Here is a 23,632-nt window from a genome sequence, read left to right as displayed (position 1 = left end):
ACGCCGCCTCAGCATGGCCGCAGAAGTGGTGTGTTGGTGCGCACCCGGGATCCGAACCCGGGCCGCCAGCAGCGAAGCGCGTACACTTAACCACTAAGCCATTGGGCCGGCCCTTTCTTTTTTCTAATATTAGCAGCCATTGATGCTTAATGACTATTTCTATTAATTCATTTCAGGTTGCAAAATGGAGATATTTTATCATTTCTTTTTTATTAGTTGGAATACTCTCACAAAGAGACCATTTTACCATCGAGTTACCCAGTGGTACAGGAGAGGTAGAACAAAATGCTTATTTTTTTCCCTTTATTTACCAGTTTTCAAGATTAGGAACTGTTCCTACCACCTTTGGAAGGGGATCTTTGTTTTTAAAGTACCATTATGAACATAAGGATTTAAGTATATTTGATAGATTTTAATCTACCGGATTACTATCATTATTGAAGCTCAGACTGTCCCCTTTGAGGCCACTGTCAACCTCTTCTAGTTGTCTCTTCAATCCTTTGACATGTCCCTAGTAGTCTTTAGTAGCTTCCTTGCTATAGGGTATGACAAAAGCCTCCAGGCTCATCTCGAATACATCCTGATTCTGATCTGGAATCAGTCATTTCTCCAAGAAATCCGAATTTCTTTTAGTGAGTAATGGTCTGTCAAGACCATAATGGCACTAAGGATGCATATTGCTACTGGATTGGTCATTGTTTCTAGGCCTTTTCTGTGGACACAGGGACAGAGCTTGGAAATTTATGCATATGCATATGTGTGCTTCATAAGTTCCTATTGATACTTCCAATTCAGTTTCAAGACTAGAGCTTTTACTTAACGTTTTCTCTATACATCTGTAACTTCTTTCTTACACACCAAGAATCTTGGTTCTCAAGGATACAAGAGACAACAGAATTAAATACCCTATAATCAGGCATTAATTATATCACACACATGGGTTTCAGAGAAACAATATTAATACCACCATCAAGATGGTTATTAGTAACATACAAAATTTTTTTGCATAAGCTTTCCCCATTCTCCCTCATCCTCCTTTATGTCATAGTTGTGCTATCTATACATTGTCAGAGCATACAGCCATTACATACCAAACTTTTTCCCTCTTAACTCTTGTTTTGTTTCTATTCTACAGGTAACTATATTTAATGTTCACCACTGGTTCTAATGTTGATGTGTCCCTAGTCATTTTGATTGTCTGAAGCTCATTTTCTAGTAGATTTCTCAAGAAAGTGCTCCAAGGAACAATATTCCCTGAATTCTTGAACACTGAAAGCATTTTATCAGCTTATCCTTTATACTCAAAAGTCAGTTGAGTATCTTGTTACTTTATTTTCTCCGGGCATAAAGCTGTCTGAATTTCTAAAATTAGAAAACCTTATTTTCTTTCCCTATAAGTCACATGTTCCTTTCTTCTAGATAATCAAAGCTTTCTTTTCTTTTTCTTTAAAGTCCAGTAATTTTACTAGAATATGACCTGGTATTGGTCATCTGAATCAGTATTCTTGGGCACATGGTATATGCTTTCAACATGTAGTTTCAAATATATATGTTTTAATCTGAGGAAAGTTTTCTTTAATTATAGTTTTAGTATTTGTTCTGTTATGTTGCTTTGATTTCCTTTTTCAGGAACCCCTATTGGTTGTCTTCTTTGTTTATCTTTCTTATTAGTTACTTTCTTGAAACTTTTTTATATTTTATAATTTCCTCTTCTTTCCACCTTCTATTTTTTTCTTATGGCATCATTTGTTCTTGCCTTGCTACTATTTTAGGCTTCACTTCTGAAATGATTTTTTCATTTATGTCCAATTTTCCCTAGGTTCTGTCACCTTATTCCTGAGTTTTCTAATTAATATATGTTGTTCTTTCCTATCTTATATCATTTTCTGAGTGCCTTTTAGCTCATTCTGAAATAACAGGTTAGAGTTTTGGTCTGTTTTGTGTGCACATTTTTATTGCAAGTTTTTATTGACTGTAGGGATGTCATTTTGTTTCCTTTTTTCCGTATAATAGTTTTGTATGCTATTTGACCTTGATACTTTTCTGTTGTTCATTTTTATGTAAATTTAATTTTCCAGAACTTTTAGAATTAGGAGGGGTTCAGGAAAGCTTTAACTTCACAAAGCTCCCTTTTCTGCTGTTTTGGGGTAGTGTTAAAACATACGGTGGTTTGTTTTCTAAGATTTCTTGACTCTGTAACCCTCCCCACCTTTTATCTAGACCTTCTTCTTCTTTTATCTCTATTGTCCCTTTCCTGATAAAATTTTATTTCACTCTCTGCCTTAGAATGGTGCCTTGGCAAGTCAGTTTTGAGAGTTCATAGCAGGTAGACTGCTCCTGCCCTTTAAAACTCCTCAGTTACAGCCACTGCTATCTAACTGGCCCACAGAGTCTTTCAGCAAATATTCTGGAGTTCTCCTGTTCTCAGGTCCATCAGATTTTGCTCCATTGCTTCCTTCTTCCTCTTGAAAGATGCCAATGCAGACTGGGTCAAGATGCTATTGGCAGTTTTTCCACACCTACTTGTATTATGGGGTTCATAGGGACACCCTGTTATGTGGTTTTGTTGTAACTGTTCTATGGATTTTCAGTTTTGCTATCCAGTTTCTCTTTCTGTTTTTATGTAAGGATTCAGAGACCAAAAACTATGCTGCTGTCACCACTGCCACCATCTTCCCAGAACCCACCTCTCCTCCCAATCCCTTCCTCTGGGATTTTGAACCATTATGACTTACTTAGGCATTACCACCTTTTAAGTACCGTTGAGAAAGTAGCTGGTAACCTTTTATAACATTTGCTTGCTGTTGTCGTTAACTACAAGCATCAAATGTTTTTGAAAGACATCACTTAAATGAACCAAGTTTTAAACCTATTCTTAGTATTCATGTCATAAAACTGCCTTAAAGAGATGATTTTTGTTCTTCAGTAACAAAATTCCTCAGGATGGAGAGAATCCAAGATACTTTCACCAAACCAAATTCTGTGCCAGAGATTATAGAGTAAAAATATTCCTGAACAAATAATGTATTATCAAGTCAGTCTGAATAACAATCACATTTTTTCACTTTAGAGATAAAATGACTGATGTATGGCAGGTACTCAAATGTTTGTTGAATGAAAGATACAAGAAAAGCCAAAGTTAGCTGTCTCCATATCTGCAATGTACTAGCAACGTCTTTAACCCTCTTCTCTGGATAAAACTGTCTCCCTAAATCTAACTCAAAGCATGTTTCAAATAAGTTAAACTACCATTTTGGAAATTTTTGTAAGCTTTTCCTCAAATACCATATCTGATTGTAATCCAATAACAAACAATCCTTTCTGGAAGTGTAACCCTACCTTCATGCTTATAGTACTTGTTAAAGAAATGAAACAAGAATTGAATAGCATGATGGTGTTCACTGGATTGTTTCCCCCAACTATTAATACAATACTATTCATCGCAACTAATTCAATTAGCCAAACTGATTTTTTCCTGTAAGATATAAAATGGACAAGGGATTTACTGAAATCATTAAAAGTGACAACCACTAACCTGTCACGCAAAGTCTAGTTTACCTAACAGATTACTGTTTTCTATTCTCTTTCGACAGTTCCTACATATAAACTACATTTTTGGAATCTAAACATCAGTGTTGCTCTGGGGTCATTACATACCGAATATTATTACTAGTATTAGCGCTCTAACAATCCGTTTCTCTCCCTCTCTCTCTCTCTCTCTCTCTCTCTCGTACACACACACACACACACACACACACACACACACACACACACACAACGAATCCTCCAAATAACGTCCTCCGCCCCGTGCAAGTGTATTTCTGTTTCTTCTGGAATGGGATTGCTAGGGTCTTCGGCATGACACAAACAGGGTAGGCAAAGGTCTCATAAACCGAACCGCCGGCCACGTCAAAAGCCCGGGCGCTGGGGGTGGGGAGGGACGCAGCTCTCGGTTAGGCAGGGACGCCAGGCGATTCGACTGCGGAGGCGGCCGGCACCGGGTGCGCGGGTGGCCGCGCCGGGCGGGGATGGGGGCCAGGAGCACTGGCCCTCGGCTCGCCCCCACGAGGCGACGCCGGCCGCAGCGCCCCGCGGAGGGCAGGCAGGCGCCCACTGCGGCGGCGCTCCCCGACTTCACTTCCGAGGCGGCAGAGCTGTCAGAACGCCGCGGCCCGCGGCCCCCGCCCGGCACGCAGCCTGCGTCCTCGCCGCCGTTCAGACAGCAGGGTGTCCTCAGACCTGCCGGCGCCCTCCCCTCGCCACTCATCGGCCGCCGACGGGCAGCGAGCCGAGGCCGGAGAGCCCAGTGCCGGCTGGAGGGCGGGCCGCGGGCCCCGGTCCTCGGCCTCCCGGCCGCTGCCCCCTCGCTCACCCACCTGATGCTCTTTCACCACCTCGCTGAGGCAGGGATACCGCTCCGAGATCCATCGGTAAAACTTGGGGACTCCCATTTCGGCCGTCAACACTAACTCCAGTCAGGGCCAAACCGAAACCAAACGCCCCGCCGGGGCCGACGCCGCCGCCTCCGGCCGTCGCTCGGCAGATGACAACACGCCGCCCGCCCGACCATAGAGCGGGCCGCCGGCTAGAGCGGCCGCGCCGAGCCGCGTCCCCGGGGCGGGGCTCCCCTGCCGGCGCGGCTCGCCGCCGCCCAGCTCCCGGGGCTTCCTTCGCCGGCCGGAGGCTTTGGGCTGCGCTGTGAAGCTGCTTCCGAAGGCGCCGGTGGGTAGGGCTGTGCTCTGTAAGCCTCACGAGACCGCTGGAGGAGTACCGACCACTGAATTTTGTGCGGCTGCTTCCGTGTCCGCGATGGCTAACCTCAGTGGTTTTCAGCACAGGTTTGGAAAGGTCTCGTGGTTTGTTTTGTTTTGTTTTGTTTGTTTGGTGAGGGGGGAGTTTTTTTCCTTTGAGGAATATAAATCTACAGCAAAGTTTGGTTTAAAAACGTTCTTTTCCAAATTATTTGTTGAAAAAAATTTTCTAACTGCCTTCCACACCCCCCAGCTTCGACCGTTAATTAACTCGTAACATTAAGCCTTCAATAGGAAATTATATAAGGTTTAGTTTTCAAATTCATACCTCCCGCATTATCATGTTTTCCCCATCACACTTTCGACTGTACAAAAAAGTAGAATTCTATCAAGTGAACTTAAGTGAAATTACCTTTGTTATAAAAAGGTTTCCATTTATTTGAATATAATAACCTCATTGCTTTGTAATTATTATGAATTATTTTAAATCTTCTGCAAGAAGACCTCCGAAAAAATTGAACCACATTAAACAATTTTTAGATTCTGAAATCTCATGAAATCTAAAGTATCGCTGTCTTCCAAGACTACTAGATTCTGCACTCTGGTACACTTTCAGTTGGCAGCATCTTTAAAATTACAGAATGTTTATATAGTTTTCATATTCATGCATCTTGGCTTATGTTTTTTTCCCTATCACATTTTCAACCATACAAAAAAAGAAAGTTTTACTGAACTTAATGATATGCTATGTATGTTTTTATCTCTATTTTACTAGACTGTCAGTTCCTAGAGGGCAGGGAAAGTAGCTCTGTGCACAAATCTACGATGGTGCTTTATCCACACTATTTATTCAATATAATTTTGTTGTTGTTCAAATGAATCCTCATGCTGGCTAGTACTTAAAATCAATGAAAGTTGTAAAATGAAATTAGGCTGGCTTGTTTCTTGCAAATATATCTTTTTAGAACATAAGAACATATGATGTTCCATTTCTCCAGTTATAATACACAGTATATATTAGGAAAGCAGTTTATTTCTTAATAACAACATATATTATTTTAAATATTATTAACAATTAGGGAGAAATAATACCAGTTGTTCTGGGAACATGAAGAAACTTATATTGTACTTTGGAATTGAACATACATACAACCACAGATTAATACCAAATACATTAATTTTAGATTATTAACATATTCTTTGAACTAATTTCATTTCACATATATGGGGTCCAACCAAGATACATTTGGCACAGTAAGTTTTCATCAGTAGCTTCTTGTATAAGGTAATGCACGTGTCCTTCAATAGATAATGGTAGACCTGTCACTCTATTTCGAGTCTTGATTACACCTTGCAGTCTCTGCTCAATGTCAAGAACATGAGTCTTGGCCTAAAAAAGAAGAAATTGAAAATCATAAAGGCTAAGGACTCAATGACATGTGGATATTGATAATTTGGAATTACTACCTTTCTGTTATTTAACAAATGTTAATGTCATTTAACTGATCATTAACCCTTTTGTAAGAGCAAATACAGACAAAAGAGAGAAGAAATGAAAACAAATACAGTAACTTGAGATATTGATTTTGAGGCTTGCAATGTTGATCCAACATCAACTCTTGGATATTTTTCTGGACTAAGTGAAATACTGGGGAATCTCTTCTACAACATAATTCTAGAAAAGTAATAATTTTAAAAAATCTACCCTGGGAAAGAAACGATGGAAACAAGAACAACTGGAAAATAAGAGATAAAATGGCAATTTAGCCTTCATATATCAATAATCATTCCAAATGTAAATAGATTGAATTCTCCAATCAAAAGACACAGAGTGGCAGGATGGATTAAAAAACTAGAACCAACAACATGCTGCCTCCAAGAAACATATCTCAGCTCTAAAGACAAACATAGGTTCAGAGGGAAGGGATGCAAGACAATACTCCATGCAAATGGGAAGCAAAAGAAAGTAGGTGTTGCCATACTTATATCAGAGAAAGCAGAATTCAAGACAAAAAAGAGAGACAATGAGAAACAAAGAGGGGCAGTATGTAATGATAAAAGGGACATTCCACTAAGAGGACATAACACTTATGAATAGATATGCCCCTAACACAGAAGCACCAAAGTATATAAAGCAACTATGAACAGAACTAAAGGGAGAAATTGATAGCAACACAATAATAGTAGGGGACCTCAACACCACACTTACTACATAAATGTATAGATCATCCAGACAGAAAGGCAACAAGGAAACAGTGGCCTTAAATGAAATACTAGATCAGATGGACTTAATAGATATATATATAGAACATTCCATCCAAAAACAGCAGAATATACATTCTTCTCAAGTGCACGTGGAACATACTCAAAAGACAGACCATATGTTGGGAAACAAGGCAACCCTCAATAAATTTAAGAAGGGTGAAATCATATCAAGCATCTTTTCTGACCACAATGCGATGAAACTAGAAATCAACTACAAGAAAAAAGTTGGGAAAGTCACAAACATGTGGAGACTAAACAACACGCTACTGAACAACAATTGGATCAATGAATAAATCAAAGGAGAAATCAATAAATAGCTAGAGACAAATGAAAACAGAACATACTCTTATGAGATGCAGCAAAAGTGGACCGAAGAGGGAAATTTATAGCAATACAGGCCTATCTCAACAAACAAGAAAAATCTCAAATAAGTAATCTTAAACTACACCTAACAGAACTAGAAAAAGAAGAACAAATAAAGCCCAAATTCTGCAGAAGGAGGGAAATAATAAAAAGTAGAGCAGAAATAAATGAAATAATTGAGACTGAAAAAACAATAGAAAGAATCAATGAAACTAAGAGCTGGTTCTTTGGGAAGATAAACAAAACCGACAAACCAAACCCTTAGCCAGACTTACTAAGAAAAAAGAGAGAAGGCACAAATAAATAAAATTAAAAATGAAAGCGGAGAAATTACAAGATCTCACAGAAATACAAAGGATTATAAGAGAATAATATGAAAAACTGTATTCCAACAAATTGGATAACCTAGAAGAAATGAATAAATTCTTAGACTCATACAACCTCCCAATACTGAATCAAGAAGAAAGAGAGAATCTGAATAGATCTATCACAAGTAAAGAGACTGAGACAGAAAACCTCCTGAAAAATAAAAGTCCAAGACCAGGTGGCTTCTCTGGAGAATTCTACCAAACATTCAAAGAAGATTTAATACCTCTCCTTCTCAAACTATTCCAAAAAATAGAGGAAGATGGAACACTTCTTAACTCATTCTACAAGGCCAACATCACCCTGAAACCAAAACCAGACAAGGACAACACAAAGAAGAAAAGTTACAGGCCAATATCGCTGATGAAAACAGATGCAAAAATCCTCAACAATGGCAAACTGAATACAAGCCATACATTAAAAGGATCTTATACCACGATCAAGTGGGATTTATACCAGAGATGCAGGGATGGTTCAACATCTGCAAATCAATCAATGTGATACACCACATTAACAAAATGAGGAATAAAAACCACATGATCATCTCAATAGATGCAGAGAAAGCATTTGACAAGATCCAACATCCATTTATGACAAAATTCTCAATAAAATGGGTATAGAAGGAAAGTACCTCAGCATAATAAAAGCCATATGTGACAAACCCACAGCCAACATCATACTTAATGGTGAAAAACTGAAAGCCATCCCTCTGAGAACAGGAGCAAGACAAAGTGCCCACTCTCGCCACTCCTATTCAACATAGTAATGGAGGTCTTGCCCAGAGCAATTAGGCAAGCAAAAGAAATAAAAGGTATCCCAATTGGAAAGGAAGAAGTAAAATCTTGCTGTTTGCAGATGACATGATTCTTTATATAGAAAATCCTAAAGAATCCACCACAAAACTATTAGAAATAATCAACAACTACAGTAAACTTGCAGGGTACAAAATCAACTTACAAAAATCAGTTGTATTTCTATACACTAATAACGAACTAGCAGAAAAAAGAAGTCAAGAATACAATCCCATTTACAATCGCAACTTAAGCAAGGAGGTGAGAGACCTATACACTGAAAACTGTAAGCCATTATTGAAAGAAATCGAAGAAGAAATAAAGAAATGGAAAGGTATTCTATGAGACCTCATGGATGGGAAGAATAAACATAGTTAAAATGTCCATATTACCTAAAGCAATCTACAGATTCAATGCAATCCCAATTAGAATCTCAATGACATTCTTCACAGAAATAGAACAAAGAATCCTAAAATTTATATGGAACAACAAAAGACCCTGAATAGCTAAAGCAATCCTGAGAAAAAAGAACAAAGCTGGAGGCATCACAATCCCTGACTTCAAAATATACTACAAAGCTATAGTAACCAAAACAGCATGGTACTGGCACAAAAAACGGACACACAGATCAATGGAACAGAATTGAAAGCCCAGAAATAAAACCACACATCTACGGGCAGCTAATCTTCAACAAAGGAGCCAAGAATATACAATGGAGAAAGGAAAGTCTCTTCAGTAAACGGTATTGTGAAAACTGGACAGCCACATGCAAAAGAATGAAAGTAGACCATTATCTTATACCATACACAAAAATTAACTAAAAATGGATTAAAGACTTGAATGTAAGATCTGAAACCATAAAACTTCTAGAAGAAAATATAGGCAGTACACTCGTTGATATCAGTCTTAGCAGCATCTTTTTGAATACCATGTCTACTCAGGCAAGGGAAACAAAAGAGAAAAATAAACAAATGGGACTACATCAGACTACAAAGCTTCTGTAAGGCAAAGGAAACCGTGAACAAAATGAAAAGACAACCCACCAGCTGAAAGAACATATTTGCCAATCATATATCTGACAAGGGGTTAATTTCCAAAATACATAAAGAACTCAAGCAACTCAACAACAAAAAAACAGACAACACTATCAAAAAATGGGCAGAGGATATGAACAGACATTTTTCCAAAGAAGATATACAGATGGCCAACAGGCACATGAAAAGATGTTCAACATCACTAATTTTTAGGGAAAGGCAAATCAAAACTACAATGAGATCTCATATTCCCTTACACCTGTCAGAATGGCTATAATTAACAAGACAAAAAAAATAACAAATGTTGGAGAGGATGTAGAGAAAAGGGAACTCACATGAACTGCTGGTGGGAATGCAAACTGATGCAGCCACTATGGAAAACAGTATGGAGATTTCTCAAAAAATTAAAAATAGAAATACCACACGACCCAGTTATCCCACTACTGGGTATTTATCCAAAGAATATGAAATCAACAATACAAAGAGATTTCTGCACCCCTATGTTCACTGTAGCATGATAGACAATAGCCAAGACATGGAAGCAACCCAGTGCCTATCAACTGATGAATGAATAAAGAAGATGTGATATATATATACACAATGGAATACTACTCAGCCATAAAAAAAGAAAAAATTTTCCCATTTGCAACAACATGTATAGACCTCAAAGGTATTATGTTAAGCGAAATAAGCCAAAGAAAGACAAACACTGTATGATTTCACTCATATCTGGAAGATAAACAAACACATGGATAAAGAGAACAGATTAGTGTTTACCAGAGGGGAAAGAGATGGGGGGTGGCCGAAAGGGGTAAAGCAGCACATATGTATGGTGACGGATAAAAACTAGACTATTGGTGGTGAGCACGATGCAGTCTATACAGAAACTGGTATATGGTAATGTACACCTGAAATTACCCAATGTTATAAACCAATATGACCTGAATAAAATAATAATAATAATAAAAAAAATTAACAATGTGTGCTCTAAAGGCACCTAATGTTTGCATTAAATTTTTATTTTTTTTTGTGAGGAAGATCAGCCCTGAGCTAACATCCGATGCCAATCCTCCTCTTTTTGCCGAGGAAGATTGGCCCTGGGCTAACATCCATGCCCATCTTCCTCTACTTATATGGGACACTGCCACAGCATGGCTTGATGAGCGGGTGCATTGGTGCGCGCCCAGATCCGAACCTGCAAGCCCTCAGGCCACCAAAGCAGAGTGTGCGCACTTAACCCCTGCGCCACCGGGCCGGCCCCGGCATTAAATTTTTATGTAAAGAAGAAAGTGGTTAATGACAGATTTATAATTTGGTAAATGAAAGATTTTAAGATAAAAAAAAGAATAAATAATATCTATACCTACCTTAAGAAAAAAAAAATGTATCCCGAAAGTGTTTAGGACTTAAAAATTTGAATGAATATTCTAATAATAGCAACAATACTCTAATGCCTAATATTTAGATTATGTTAGTACATGCAAATGGAAGTTCTAAGTGAGCTACTTGGAATTCTACACATTTCTCTCAATCAAGAAAGCATATCAGTGGGGCCGGCCCCGTGGCTTAGTGGTTAAGTGCGCGCACTCCGCTGCTGGCAGCCCGGGTTCGGATCCCGGGTGCACACCGATGCACCGCTTCTCCCGCCATGCTGAGGCCGTGTCCTACATACAGCAACTAGAAGGATGTGCAACTATGACATACAACTATCTACTGGGGCTTTGGGGGACAAAATAAATAAAATAAAGAAAGAAAGAAAGCATATCAGGATGCAAAAGTGAGAATGATGTAATTAGAAAAACAATCTAACTTATTAAAAATAACTATCTGCAAACTTTGAGGCTTCAAGTAATAGTAGTAAGGAGTGAATTCTACATATTAAAGCTGAGACCTGCTGATTTGTAACTTCGGGCAATTTGTGTTCAAGTTTTTCCTATCTCTCTCTCTCTCCTTCTCTATCTCATAGTTGTGAATTGTCCATGGTTAAACAAGTGTCTTGAACTCTGTTTTTATTACACAAATGATAATAATGTTAACATTAGTAATGACAATAAAGAAAACTTATGGCATTGTCATACTAGAGAACTAGATTTCAGAGTATGAGAACTAGATTTCAGAGTATTCAATGGTCAGCCACTGACAGTATTTAGAATCAGTTTTCATTTGTAGAGACATGCAGTATCAGCTCATATCAAGCTGCACTTGATACTAACCTTTTCATTGACAACTTCCCCGGTTTCATTCAGTGATGCTTTGGAATGCCCTTTCACTGGTTTACTCCATTCCACAAGAGGATCATGTAGAAAAGTCTTTAAGACACTAAAATGGAAACAAATATTATGGTAATAATACAATATGTTATCTTTGTAAAAAGAAATCACACTAAAGTCAACACTTAGGTGAAGAAGTGAAGGATGAGAAGCTAATGGTAATACTCCTACAACACACATTATTACTGTTTCAGTAAGACGTGAAATTATTGTTTTTGGGTGAGGTGAGGGAAAGGAAAGGGTAAGGAGGGAAGAGGCAAGATAGAGGAGGGTCAGAGGTGTTCTTGGAGAGCTGAGTAAGATGAGTTCTGTGTGTCATCTCTAAATACATACTGTAAACTGGTAAATGAATATTTATTGAATGAGTGAATTTTATCCCCTGCTATGTCTCCAATGACCGTAAAATAGCTAAAGCTACCAGAGACCCAGCCCAGATCTTTCTACTGTGTTTTGGATGTCAAATCCAACTACCTATGGGAAAAATCAACTTAGATATCTTGCAGGCACCTCGAATACAATATTTTCAAAACAAAACTCATGATCCTTCCCCAAACTATTTCTCCTGTATTCCCCAAATCAGTAAAGAACAACATCATTCACCCATTTGCCTTGAACAAAAATTGAGGCATCATCCTTGCCCTTTCTTCCTCTTAACACCCAATTCCACCTCATAAAATCTCTTTAGAATCTCCTACTTATCGCCATCTCTCCTGTCACCACCTCATCCAATTCACCATCATTTTTCCCTGGGTTACTACTACAGTCCTCTAACTAGTTTTCTGGCCGCTAGCCCAAACTGGAATTGTAATTTTTCTACAGTGCAAATCTGACGATCTCATTCCCTCTTCTTCTTTCTTTAAATTTTCTTCTTAGAATCCTCCAATAACTTCTGGTTGTCTTCAGGGCAAAGTTTAAATGTGTAAACTTTATGTACTTACACGTAAAATTTATGAAAGGCCTCATGTGAACCTTTCCAGCATCATCTTAGCACCACCTCCTTGAAGTCCACCCTCTAGAACATTTTTCAGGCAGTTCATGAGTTCACTTGCCTTGATATTTCTATCACTTAAAACACTCTCTTCCCTTTTGCATGGTCAACTTTATTTATCTTTAAGTTCTCAGCTACTTCCTCCAGAAATAATTTCCTGACTTCCCCAGACTAGTAGGGGCTCCTAGTAAACGTTTCACAAGATGCTATACTTCCTCTTTCAGAGAATTTGACTTTGCCTATGTCTAACTAAACAATGAGGTCTACCATAATGCCTGGTAGACAGCTTTGAAATAAAAAAGTGATAAATGAGCTTTAAAAATCCTTTTAAAAAACTACTTCCTGGGGCTGGCCCGGTGGCGCAAGCGGTTAAGTGTGTGCCCTCCGCTTCAGCGGCCCAGGGTTTGCTGGTTCGGATCCCAGGCGCACACCGACGCACCGCTTGGCAAGCCATGCTGTGGCGGTGTCCCATATAAAGTGGAGGAAGATGGGCATGGATGTTGGCCCAGGGCCAGTCTTCCTCAGCAAAAAGAGGAGGATTGGCAGATGTTAGCACAGGGCTGATCTTCCTCACACACACACAAAAAAAAAACTACTTCCCACAGCTAACAACAATATTTAATGGTGAAAGACTGACTTCTTTACCCCTAAAATCAGGAATAATACAAGGATGTAGACATCTCACTGCATCTACTTGTCACTGATCTAGCTAGGGCAATCGGCAAGAAAAAGAAAAGGCATTGAGATTAGAAAGGAAGAAGTAAAACTCTATCTGCAGATGACGTGCTGTTGTAGAGAGAAAAGTCTTAAGGTATCTACAAAAAATAACTACTAGAACTAATAAACGAGTTCAGCAAGATCGCAGGATACAAAATCAATATACAAATATCAGTTACATTTCTATACACTAGCAATGAACAATAAAAAATGAAATTAAGAAAAAAATTCCATTTAGAATAGCATTAAAAGAAGTAAAATACTGAGGAATGCATTTTTAACAAGTTAAATACAAGACGTGCAAACTAAAAACTACAAGACTGTTGAAAGAAATTAAAGATGACTTAAATAAATGGAAAGACAGGGCATCTTCATGGATTAGAAAACTTAATATTGTTAAGATGGCACTACTCCCCAAATTGATTTACAGGTTCAATGCCATTCCTATCAAAATCCAGGCTGGCTTTTTGCAGAAACTGAAAAGATGATCTTAAAATTCATATGGAGGGCTGGCCCCGTGGCTTAGTGGTTAAGTGCATGCACTCCGCTGCTGGCAGCCCGGGTTCAGATCCCGGGCGTGCACCAACGCACCGCTTCTCTGGCCATGCTGAGGCCGCATCCCACATGCAGCAGCTAGAAGGATGTGCAGCTATGACATACAACTATCTACTGGGGCTTTGGGGGAAAATAATTAAAAAAAAATAAAAAATAAAAAATTCATATGGAAATACAAGGGACCCATAATAGCCAAACAATCTTGAAAAGAAGAAAGAGTTGGAGCTCTCATACTTCCTGATTTCAAAACTTACTACAAAGCTACAGTAATCAAGACAGTGAGTTGCTGGCATAAGGTTAGACACATAGGTCAATGGAATAAAACTGAGAGTCCACGAATAAACTCTCACATATTTAGTCAATTGATTTTCAACAAAAGTGCCAAGGCAATTAAGTGGAAAAAAACAGTCTTTTCAAAAAATGGTGCTGGGACAACAGAATATGCACATTCAAACAAATAAATATGGCCCCCTACCTCACACTAGATACACAAAGTAACTGAAAATGATCAAAGGTCTAAATATAAGAGCAAAAACTATAAAACAACTAGAAAAAAACCACAGGTGTAATTCTTCATGACTTTGGATTTTGTGATAGTTTCTTAGATATGACATCGAAAGCACAAGTAACAACAACATCAAAAGTAAAAACTTTTATGCTTCAAAGGGCATCATCAAGAAAGTGAAAAGACAACCCACATATGAGAGAAAATATCTGCAAATCATATATATCATAAAGGTCTAGTATCCAGAATATGTAAAGAACTCTTACAACTCAACAATCAAAAGGCAAATTATCCAATTAAAAAATGGGCAAAGGATTTGAATAGACATTTGTTCAAAAAAGATATACAACTGACCAATGAACACAAGAAAAGATGCTCAACGTCTTTGGTTATTAGGGAAATGCAAATTAAAACCACAGTAAGATACCACGTGATACCTATTAGGTTGGGTAAAATAAAAAAAACAGACAATAACAAGTGTTAGTAAGGATGTGGAGAAACTGGAACCCTCAGACATTACTAGTGGCATTGTAAAGTATTACAGCTGCTTTGGAAAACAGTTCCTCAAAATGTGAAGCTTAGAGTTAACATATCACCAGCAATTCTACTCCTAGGTATACCCAAGAAAACTGAAAACATATATCCACATAAAATTTGTATGCAAATGTTCACAGCCAAACTTTACAATAGCCAAAAGGTGGAAACAATTCTAATGTCTATTACTTGATGAATGAATAAACAAAATGTGGTATATCCATACAATGGAATATTATTTGGCAATAAAAAAGAATGAAGTACTGATATATGCTACAGCATTGATAAACCTTAAAAACATTATGCTAAGTGAAAGAAGACAGACACAAAAGGCCATATGTTGTATGGTTCCATTTATATATGAAATGTCCAGAATAGGCAAATCCATAGACACAGAAAGTAAATTAGTGGTTGCTAGGGAATGGTGGGCAAGTAGGGATGCAGGGTGACTGCTAATTTCTTTTGGGGATGATGAAAATGTTTTATAATTAGATAGCAGTGATGGTTACATAATCTTGTGAATATAATAAAACTACTGTAGTGTACACCTTAAGAGTGAATTTTATAGTATGTAAATTATATCTTAATAAAGCTATTAATTAAAAAAATCTACTTCAACCAATGCAAAGTGGTTTCTTTATAAAGAAAACATACTTAAGAACCAATAATTGCATTCAAAGTTACTGTTAAATTATTTACAAAATATAGATGACTACCTCATTAAAGGCTCTCTCTGATCTCGCATCAGCCTCATTGTAACTTCACAAGCTCTTCGAAAAAGACCTTCTGTTCCCATAGGACCCATTCCATTAACCATATTATGAGTCAGGCGAAATGGAACAATTTCTGGAACTTCAAAGGTTTCTCCCTTAAAATAATGCATTTTATTAAAAAGTAACAATGTTAGCATTTTAAAATCTTTATGCAAAAAATTTAGAACTTCACGTCCAGACCCTTTTAGCAAAGAGCAAACATACCCTCAAAATATTTATATTTGTAACTATGTTAGAGGCCTATGGTCTATATCACGAAGGAGCCATATGACTCTACCTTTGCTTTTGGGGAACTTAAACACAGCCTCCTGGATAACATGTAGAGGATGGATAGACTCACCTTTCACTGAATTACTACAGTGAATAACATTATAGAGAAATTTTTATGCATTCAATATTTAGTCTTATATTAACTTCCTTAATGTCCTTCTTGAATAATATAAAGTACAAAAAAATATTCTCATATTTTTCTTCTTTAAGACTTTCACTTTAAAACAGGAAGGGGAAAGCAATAGCCAAGTGTTAGATGCTCACATCCCTCAGGCAGGAAATGTAACAGGTAATATAATGAAGTCCAGTTCATTTATTTTCTGCCATTCTCTAACTTGCCTTTCCTAGGGCTTTTTCATCCCTCCAATCAGTTTCCCTAAATTCCTCTCTTGTATGATTTAACCTATACCAGTGGTTTATCTCTGATTTGTTCTCAGTTGGATCTGTGACCTTTCCTGGTTTCCTGTGACAGCAGAAAGCAACCCAAAGAGAATGGAGATGAAGAAAAAAGTGGGTTTACCTACCAATCTGCCTTCTAGGATCATAACACTGGAAAATTGGAGGTGGGCCTTAGGGAGAATCCCACCACCTTAATTTATTCCCAGGCCCCACTCTAGACTTACAGAATCTGAATCTCCTGGGATGTTTCCTAGGTAGCCACATTTTCTAAAAAACTCTTAGGTGATTCTGATATGCTACCAGGTTTGGAAACAATCACATTAAACTACTCTGTCTCTCTAAAACTGAGTCTCAGTAAAATGAACTGATCTGCCCATGTTCATAGAACTAAGAACCAACTCAGTCAGAACTTGAACCTATGCTTTTGGACTTCAAGTTCAGTGCTAGTTTTACTATATCACTCCTCTGACTTCTCCCTATCCTAAGTTGCTTTACTGAGGGCTATGGGATCCACTGATCAGAACCCAGTCAACAAACTCTCAGTTATTCAGCTGTGACTCTAACCGCTACCAATGGGTATGTCTAGGAAGAACAGTTGTTGATGAAAGGAAATTAGTAGAAAACATCCAATTAACTAGAGTTAAGTCACATCACATACCTTATTAAAGAGACAGTTGAAATCCACATGTACACATTCACCAGTCAAAGAATCAAAGAGAATGTTTTCACCATGACGGTCTCCAAGGCCCAGGATATAACCAACCATTGACATAACTGCAGTGGAACGGCAGTATGCTGATCTGCTACTGTACCTAAAAGAAACACAAAGCCTATCAAATATCTTTATGCCATATGAGGCAACATAAATCTAAAATATTAAAAAAAATCCAACCATAATAATGTGTTATATTCTTGGTAACTTACCATGATGTAGGATCAGGGAATGTTCTCAAAAACCACTCATGAAAAACAGGAGGATGCCTAGGCAAGAGAAATTCTCGGAACACTTTGAGTTTTTCAGACAAAGCTGCTGCCTTTGGTAGCATACACTGGCGAAGTTCCTTCCCTGTCATATAAACTCCTGCAAGGTAGAGTGATCTCCATTAATCACACAAGCCAAATAACAAAAGGTGCAATTTTTTTGTTAAAATAGGAGAGGAAACATCTACTTTTATTCAAATTGTTATTCAAAATCAAGGATAAACGGAAAATTTTCAATTATGCATAGGTAAATTTATCTTCTGATATTATAATAAAATAATAAACACATTATCTTCTCTTAATACTTATCCAAAGTGAAGCCTTTTGTTGATAATTAATGTCAACTAAAACCAATGTTGTGGAATCAAAATAGCTCTAGAAGATACCATTCAGAATAAACAATGTGAATAGTGCCCACGCAATTGTAAAAATGCCGTAGCCCTCATTAAAATTATAGTGATCTTGCTGTTAATCAGCATGTAGTATAGGTCCACACGGAATCATTACTAAGAAACCTACAATGGTGCTCTGAAATAATTTACTCTGTGTGAAGGCTAGCCTATAAGATTCATGTATACCTCATTCTTAAACTAATCTTATACAATGCAAATCATCTGGGGAAGGAGAACTTTTCCTTCTGATATATTTGTGAGCCTGTATTAGAGGGTTGATATGACTCCAGTCTATAAAGTGCCTTTTAGACTTACCTTGGTTTGGTGCTTTTTGTACCCAAGGTGCAGCTAAAAGTTTTAGGGAGAAGTTTGATTCGAGGTTTTTAGCCTCAAATGTTGCACAGTTCAATTGTCTTCATGGTAAGATGGAAAATATATTTTTTTAAAAATCCAACAGCAATAATTAACACTTATACAATATTTTATCCTTCTAAATAAAATAGTCAATAGCAAGTTCCTTGAAATCAGATTCAAGTGTGTTTGAGTTTCAACTCTGCAACATATTAATTATGTGAACTTGGATAAATTACTTAATCTCTCTGGCACTGTTCATAAAACAGGGATAATTAAGCTTGTTAACAATAATAAATAAAATAATGTACATAATATACTTAGCACAATACACATAATATAGTAATTTATCAATATTAGTTAATGTTATGGGTTGAATTGTAGCCCTCAAAAAAAATATGCTGAAGTCCTAATCCCTAGTACCTATGAATGTGACCTTATTTGAAAATAGGGTCTTTGCCTATCTAATCAGGTTAAGATGAGGTCATTAGGCTGGGCCCTTAATATAATATGACTGGTGTCCTTATAAGAAGAGAAAACAGACGTAGAGACTTAGGGAGAATGCTGTGTGACAATGGAGGCAGAGAATGGAGTGATGCATCTACAAGCCAAGGAATGTCAAAGATTGCTGGCAACACGAGAAGCTAAGAGAAAGGCATGGAGCAAATTCTCCCCTAGGGCCTTCAGAGGTACCATGGCCCTACTGACACTGTGATTTTGGACTTATTTTGTACTTCATGCTGATTAACTTGATCTCTTTATTTTTATATATTGCATCCCATGTATTTTTAAAATCTTTTTTTTGAAATACTTTTAGACTTACAAAATATTGCATAAATGATACAAAGAGTTCTCATATATTCATCACCCAGATTTTAATGTTCATCTCTTTCATAACAGTAGTAAAATGATCTAAACCAGGAAATTAATATTGTACAATATTATTAACTAACCTTCAGACCTTATTCAAATTTCACCAATTGTCCCACTCACATCCTTTTTCTGGGTTAGTATCCAATTCAGGATCCCATATTGCATTCAGTTGTCATGACACATTAACGTCCTCAAATTTGGGAAATTTCTGTTTTTGCCTTTCATTACCTTGACATTTTTTAAGAGTTCTGACCAGTTATATTTTGTTTCTCCACTGGAAAGTTACTAGTTTTTTCCTTTCGTAATTAACACGTATCTTGTGGGGAGATACTTTGAGACTCTGCAAATAACCTGTTTCCTATCACACTTTTGCCTATTAATTTTCAGCATCCATTGATAATCATTGCCTGCAACCATTATTACTGTGGTATTTGCTAATTGGTGATTTTCTGTTTCTATCATTTCTTCTAAATTTATTCATTGCAATCCTACTGTAAGGAAGAACTGTTCCTACTTGCCTGTTTATTCATTCAAGTATTTGTTTACATCAATGTGGACTCATGTCGTTTTATTTTATTCCATGGGTTATAATCTAATACTATCCTTATTTATTTTGGTGCTCAAATTATCCCAAGTTTGGCTAGTGGGAGACTCTAATTCCAATCTCACACTTTCAGTTTCATTCTAGACTTTCCTTTCCTTTTCTTTCTCTGATAGTGAAAAAGTAGCTCTCATTAGCCACAATACATTTATTTATTTGCTAAAGTCTAGTATAGACAAAAAATAGTTTCAGAACTGCTAACCAATAACTCTGTAAAAAACAAATTTTCATATACATTTTTGTAAGCTACCTCAAATCCTTTTGGGATGAAGATAGAAAAGAAATTAAAACAAAAGAAAGGAAGGAAGAAAAACACTTAAGTATTTCTGTATATAGAATCTCATTTGACCTAGAAATTTCATTATGGCTTATACCAAAAAAATGGACAATGACATATGTTAATAATAATTATACCCATATTATATATGTTAGCAGTTATTATACCTATATTATTTATTTATATTGTAAGAATTTTAGTACCCTTTTCCTTATATAGTTTGGTCAGAATAGGTCTCAAACCAGCAGTGTTGTTAACCCATTCAATAATCCCACATTCATCATTCAGTGGAATAACTGCATATGTTCGGATATGAAGTTCTCTTCTACGAGATTCTGCATCTTTTCTTAAGCACTATTAAAAAAACACACACACAAACTTAAAAATTAGATAATAAATGTTATGTCAAATATATCTAGAGATTGTTAATTTCATAGCAATTTTGTCAATGAAAGCTTACTACATAATATAGATAAATAATTTTTCAGAATGGTAGGGTAGGAAACTACTGGGAGAGTATCCCTAATCTATTTCCAAATCATTAAAGATTCCTTCCAAATCATTAAAGAGTCCTTTTTTAAAATTATTCACTATTAATGTGATAACAATATTGTGTTAAAAAATATCATAGTTGTGTATTTGACAATGACAAAGTACTCTCTTATTTTTTATTGCTCCCAAGATATTACTGAAACATTAAGTACTTAGGCACAGAGACTGCTGTTTAATTTTGATTATCTCAAAAATACATGAACAAAAGAGGCTAAGTTTTATGATAAGTCCAAAATGTACTTCTTACTCTTGCATTTTAATATTACAGCTTCATGTGAACAATTATCTCCTAGCAGAAGAAAGCTTTTCACATCTCATCTGATTAATCCTGAAATATATTAGGTAAGGATAAACAGAATTTTGTTTATTTCTGGAACTGGTGAAATAACTAAACACAAATCTATAATTGTAACCTGTTCAATTCAAAAGTGCAATCACTGACCAAAAACACATTTTAAACTTTAGGAATAAGTAAGCTACATAAATGTCAGCAAAACAGTATGGCATGAGAATCACATGTAAAGATTAGTATGTGGCCTCCTAGACCATATAGTGAGACTGTAGTTTTTCACAATTAGGCTATTTTATTTGACCATGTTAATGTGGGGGGACAGTAATGAAATAACTTAATCAGTAACAAAGCTGATTAAGATAAATTTATAAACAAAAGCCAGGCCATTTGATACTCCCAACCAGAAAAACACTCAGGGAGCTTTGGGATGAACATACTAATGGTTTAATAGTCATTAAATTAAGTTACCAATTTATGAAACAATATTTTAAATAAAAAATATTCCTTCCCTTCGTATTGCCTTTGAAATGAGTTTTTAATGTGGTATTAATTTTTAAATTACTTTTAGTTAAACTAAGTACAAACCATAATTGTCCTTTTTTTAAAAATGAGCTCATTTGCTGCTATATCTTTTCTATGTTAAAGGTCCATAACTTTTCCTGCTAATAAAAGAGGTATACCAGTGAAATGTAAGGAAGGGATGGAAAGACGGGACAAAAAACTTACAGAAAAATAAGAAGGTTTCATCTTTCCACAACATGGTTTAATTTTCACCAATGGAAAAAACAGGTACTATGCATTTATAAATACCTGGCTACAGAGTAATTCAAAATACCTAAGGCCATACATTTATAATAACCCTTTAATGAGCTTTCTCACATCATCTCTGATAGAAATGAAGCACTGGGGCTGGCGCGGTGGCCTAGTGGTTAAGTTTGGTGTGCTCTGCTTTGGCAGCCCAGGTTCGGTTCCCGGGCATGGACCTACACCACTCATCAGCCACACTGTGGCAGTGATCCACATACAAAACAGAGGAAGACTGGTAACAGATGTTAGCTCAGGGCAAATCTTCCTCAAGCCAAAAAAAGGAAGATTGACGACAGATGTTAGCTCAGGGTGAATCTTCCTCAGCCAAAAAGAAAAAAAAAAAAAAAAGAAATCAAGCACTTAACCAATAGAAATGAAAAAAATACTAATGATCACCTTTAACTAGCATGTTGGTAAACATAGAACCTAATTTTTTCTAGAACTGAAACATAAAGCATAAATAAATCTGATAGAAAAAGTATAGATAATTTAAACATTAAATAAAAAATATTTTCCCTCATTAATATGTCTTATACATTTTTATCAATATAATAAAACCATCTTATTTTTACAAAATTAAGTGAAACCAGCAATTCCACTTCTGGGTACATATTCAAAAGACTGAAAGCAGGGACTCGAATAGAGCTGTTCATAGCAGCATTATTCACAATAGCCAAAAGGTGGAAGCAACTCAAGTGTCCACTGATGGCTGAATGGATAAACAAAATGTGGTGTACATATACAGTGCCATATTATTCAGCCTTATAAAGGAAAGAAATTCTGACATATGCTGTAACATAGATGAACCCTGAAGACATAATGCTAAGTGAAATAAGCTAGTAAAAAAAGGACAAATACTGTATGATTCCACTTACACGAGGTATCTAGAGTAGTCAAATTCATAGAGACAGAAAGTAGAATGGTGGTTACCAGAGCCTGGGGGCAGGGGGAATAGGGAGTTATTATTTAATGGATACAGAGTTTCAGTGTGGGAAGATGAAAAAGTTCTGGAGAGGGATGGTAGTGATGGTTGCACAACAATGTGAATGTACTTAATGCCACTAAATGGAACTGAACACTTAAAAATGGTTAAGATGGTAAATTCTATGTTATGTATATTTTATCCCAATAAAAAAATTAATTAAAAATGAAATGAGGGGGCGGCCCAGTGGTGTAGCAGTTAAGTACGTGCGCTCTGCTGCGGCGGCCCGGGGTTCGCAGGTTCAGATCCTGGGCGTGCACCGATGCACCGCTTGTCAAGCCATGCTGTGGCAGCATCCCATATAAAATGGAGGAAGACGGGCATAGATGTTAGCCCAGGGCCAGTCTTCCTCAGCAAAAAGAAGTGGATTGGCGACAGATGTTAGCTCAGGGCTAATCTTCCTCACCAAAAAAAAAAAAAAAAAAAAGAAATGAAATGAGGGGCTGGCCTGGGGGCATAGCAGTTAAGTTCGTTCATTTCACTTTGGTGGCCTGGGGTTTGCAGGTTCGGATCCTGGGCGAGGACCTACTCACCACTCATCAGGCCATGCTGAGGCAGGATCGCACATAGAAGAACCAGAAGGACCTACAACTAGGATATACAACTATGCACTGGGGCTTTGGGGAGAAAGAAGAAAAAAGAGGAAGACTGGCAACAGATCTTGTTAGCTCAGGACCAATATTCCAAAAAAAAAACAAAAAAAAAAGGGAATGAAATGTACTACCTTTCATTTTTTTTTTTTTTTTACATTATATAAGTTCAAGTATACATCATTATATTTCGATTTCTGGATAGACTACATCATGTTCACTACCCAAAGTCTAATTGCCATCCGTTATTGTACACATGTGCCCTTTTATGCCTTTCACCCCGCTTTTTAAGAGTGATCTATTTGCATACTGAAAAACCCATATCACACTGATGGTAATTCTAAAATAAAAGC

General features: G+C 36.9%; 2 protein-coding genes and 1 long non-coding RNA gene across 9 annotated transcripts in view; 1 reads left to right on the top strand and 2 right to left on the bottom strand.

Moving 5' to 3' along the window:
- XRN1 (5'-3' exoribonuclease 1) overlaps positions 1 to 4,516 on the bottom strand; it is a 115,321-nt gene extending 110,805 nt beyond the window's left edge. For all 4 annotated transcript variants that reach the window (XM_058551721.1, XM_058551730.1, XM_058551736.1 and 1 more), the window contains exon 1: positions 4,377 to 4,516. In XM_058551721.1, coding sequence (XP_058407704.1) covers positions 4,377 to 4,451 — 75 coding nt within the window. In that variant the 5' untranslated portion in view covers positions 4,452 to 4,516. The remainder of the gene's footprint in view (positions 1 to 4,376) is intronic.
- Positions 4,517 to 4,639: 123 nt separating this feature from the next.
- Positions 4,640 to 23,630, top strand: LOC131412162 (uncharacterized). The gene is made up of 4 exons (XR_009221712.1): positions 4,640 to 4,848; positions 16,620 to 16,745; positions 20,877 to 20,950; positions 23,194 to 23,630. It is a non-coding gene; the product is annotated as an uncharacterized LOC131412162 (long non-coding RNA).
- The window catches only part of ATR (ATR serine/threonine kinase), a 103,048-nt gene continuing 85,166 nt past the window's right edge, over positions 5,751 to 23,632 (bottom strand). For 3 of the 4 annotated variants that reach the window (XM_058551636.1, XM_058551665.1, XM_058551675.1), the window contains 6 exons: positions 20,260 to 20,410; positions 17,506 to 17,662; positions 17,240 to 17,393; positions 15,856 to 16,007; positions 11,784 to 11,889; positions 5,751 to 6,141 (listed from right to left, as the gene is read on the bottom strand). In XM_058551636.1, coding sequence (XP_058407619.1) covers positions 5,968 to 6,141; positions 11,784 to 11,889; positions 15,856 to 16,007; positions 17,240 to 17,393; positions 17,506 to 17,662; positions 20,260 to 20,410 — 894 coding nt within the window. In that variant the 3' untranslated portion in view covers positions 5,751 to 5,967. Of the gene's footprint in view, positions 6,142 to 11,783; positions 11,890 to 15,855; positions 16,008 to 17,239; positions 17,394 to 17,505; positions 17,663 to 20,259; positions 20,411 to 23,632 lie in introns of those variants that run through there. The other variant, XM_058551646.1, reaches the window with a different exon arrangement.

This window comes from Diceros bicornis, chromosome 2, assembly GCF_020826845.1.
Source record: "Diceros bicornis minor isolate mBicDic1 chromosome 2, mDicBic1.mat.cur, whole genome shotgun sequence".
Taxonomy (NCBI): domain Eukaryota; kingdom Metazoa; phylum Chordata; class Mammalia; order Perissodactyla; family Rhinocerotidae; genus Diceros; species Diceros bicornis.
Note: the sequence above shows the minus strand (reverse complement) of the source record. Positions and strands in the feature narration are given on the sequence as shown.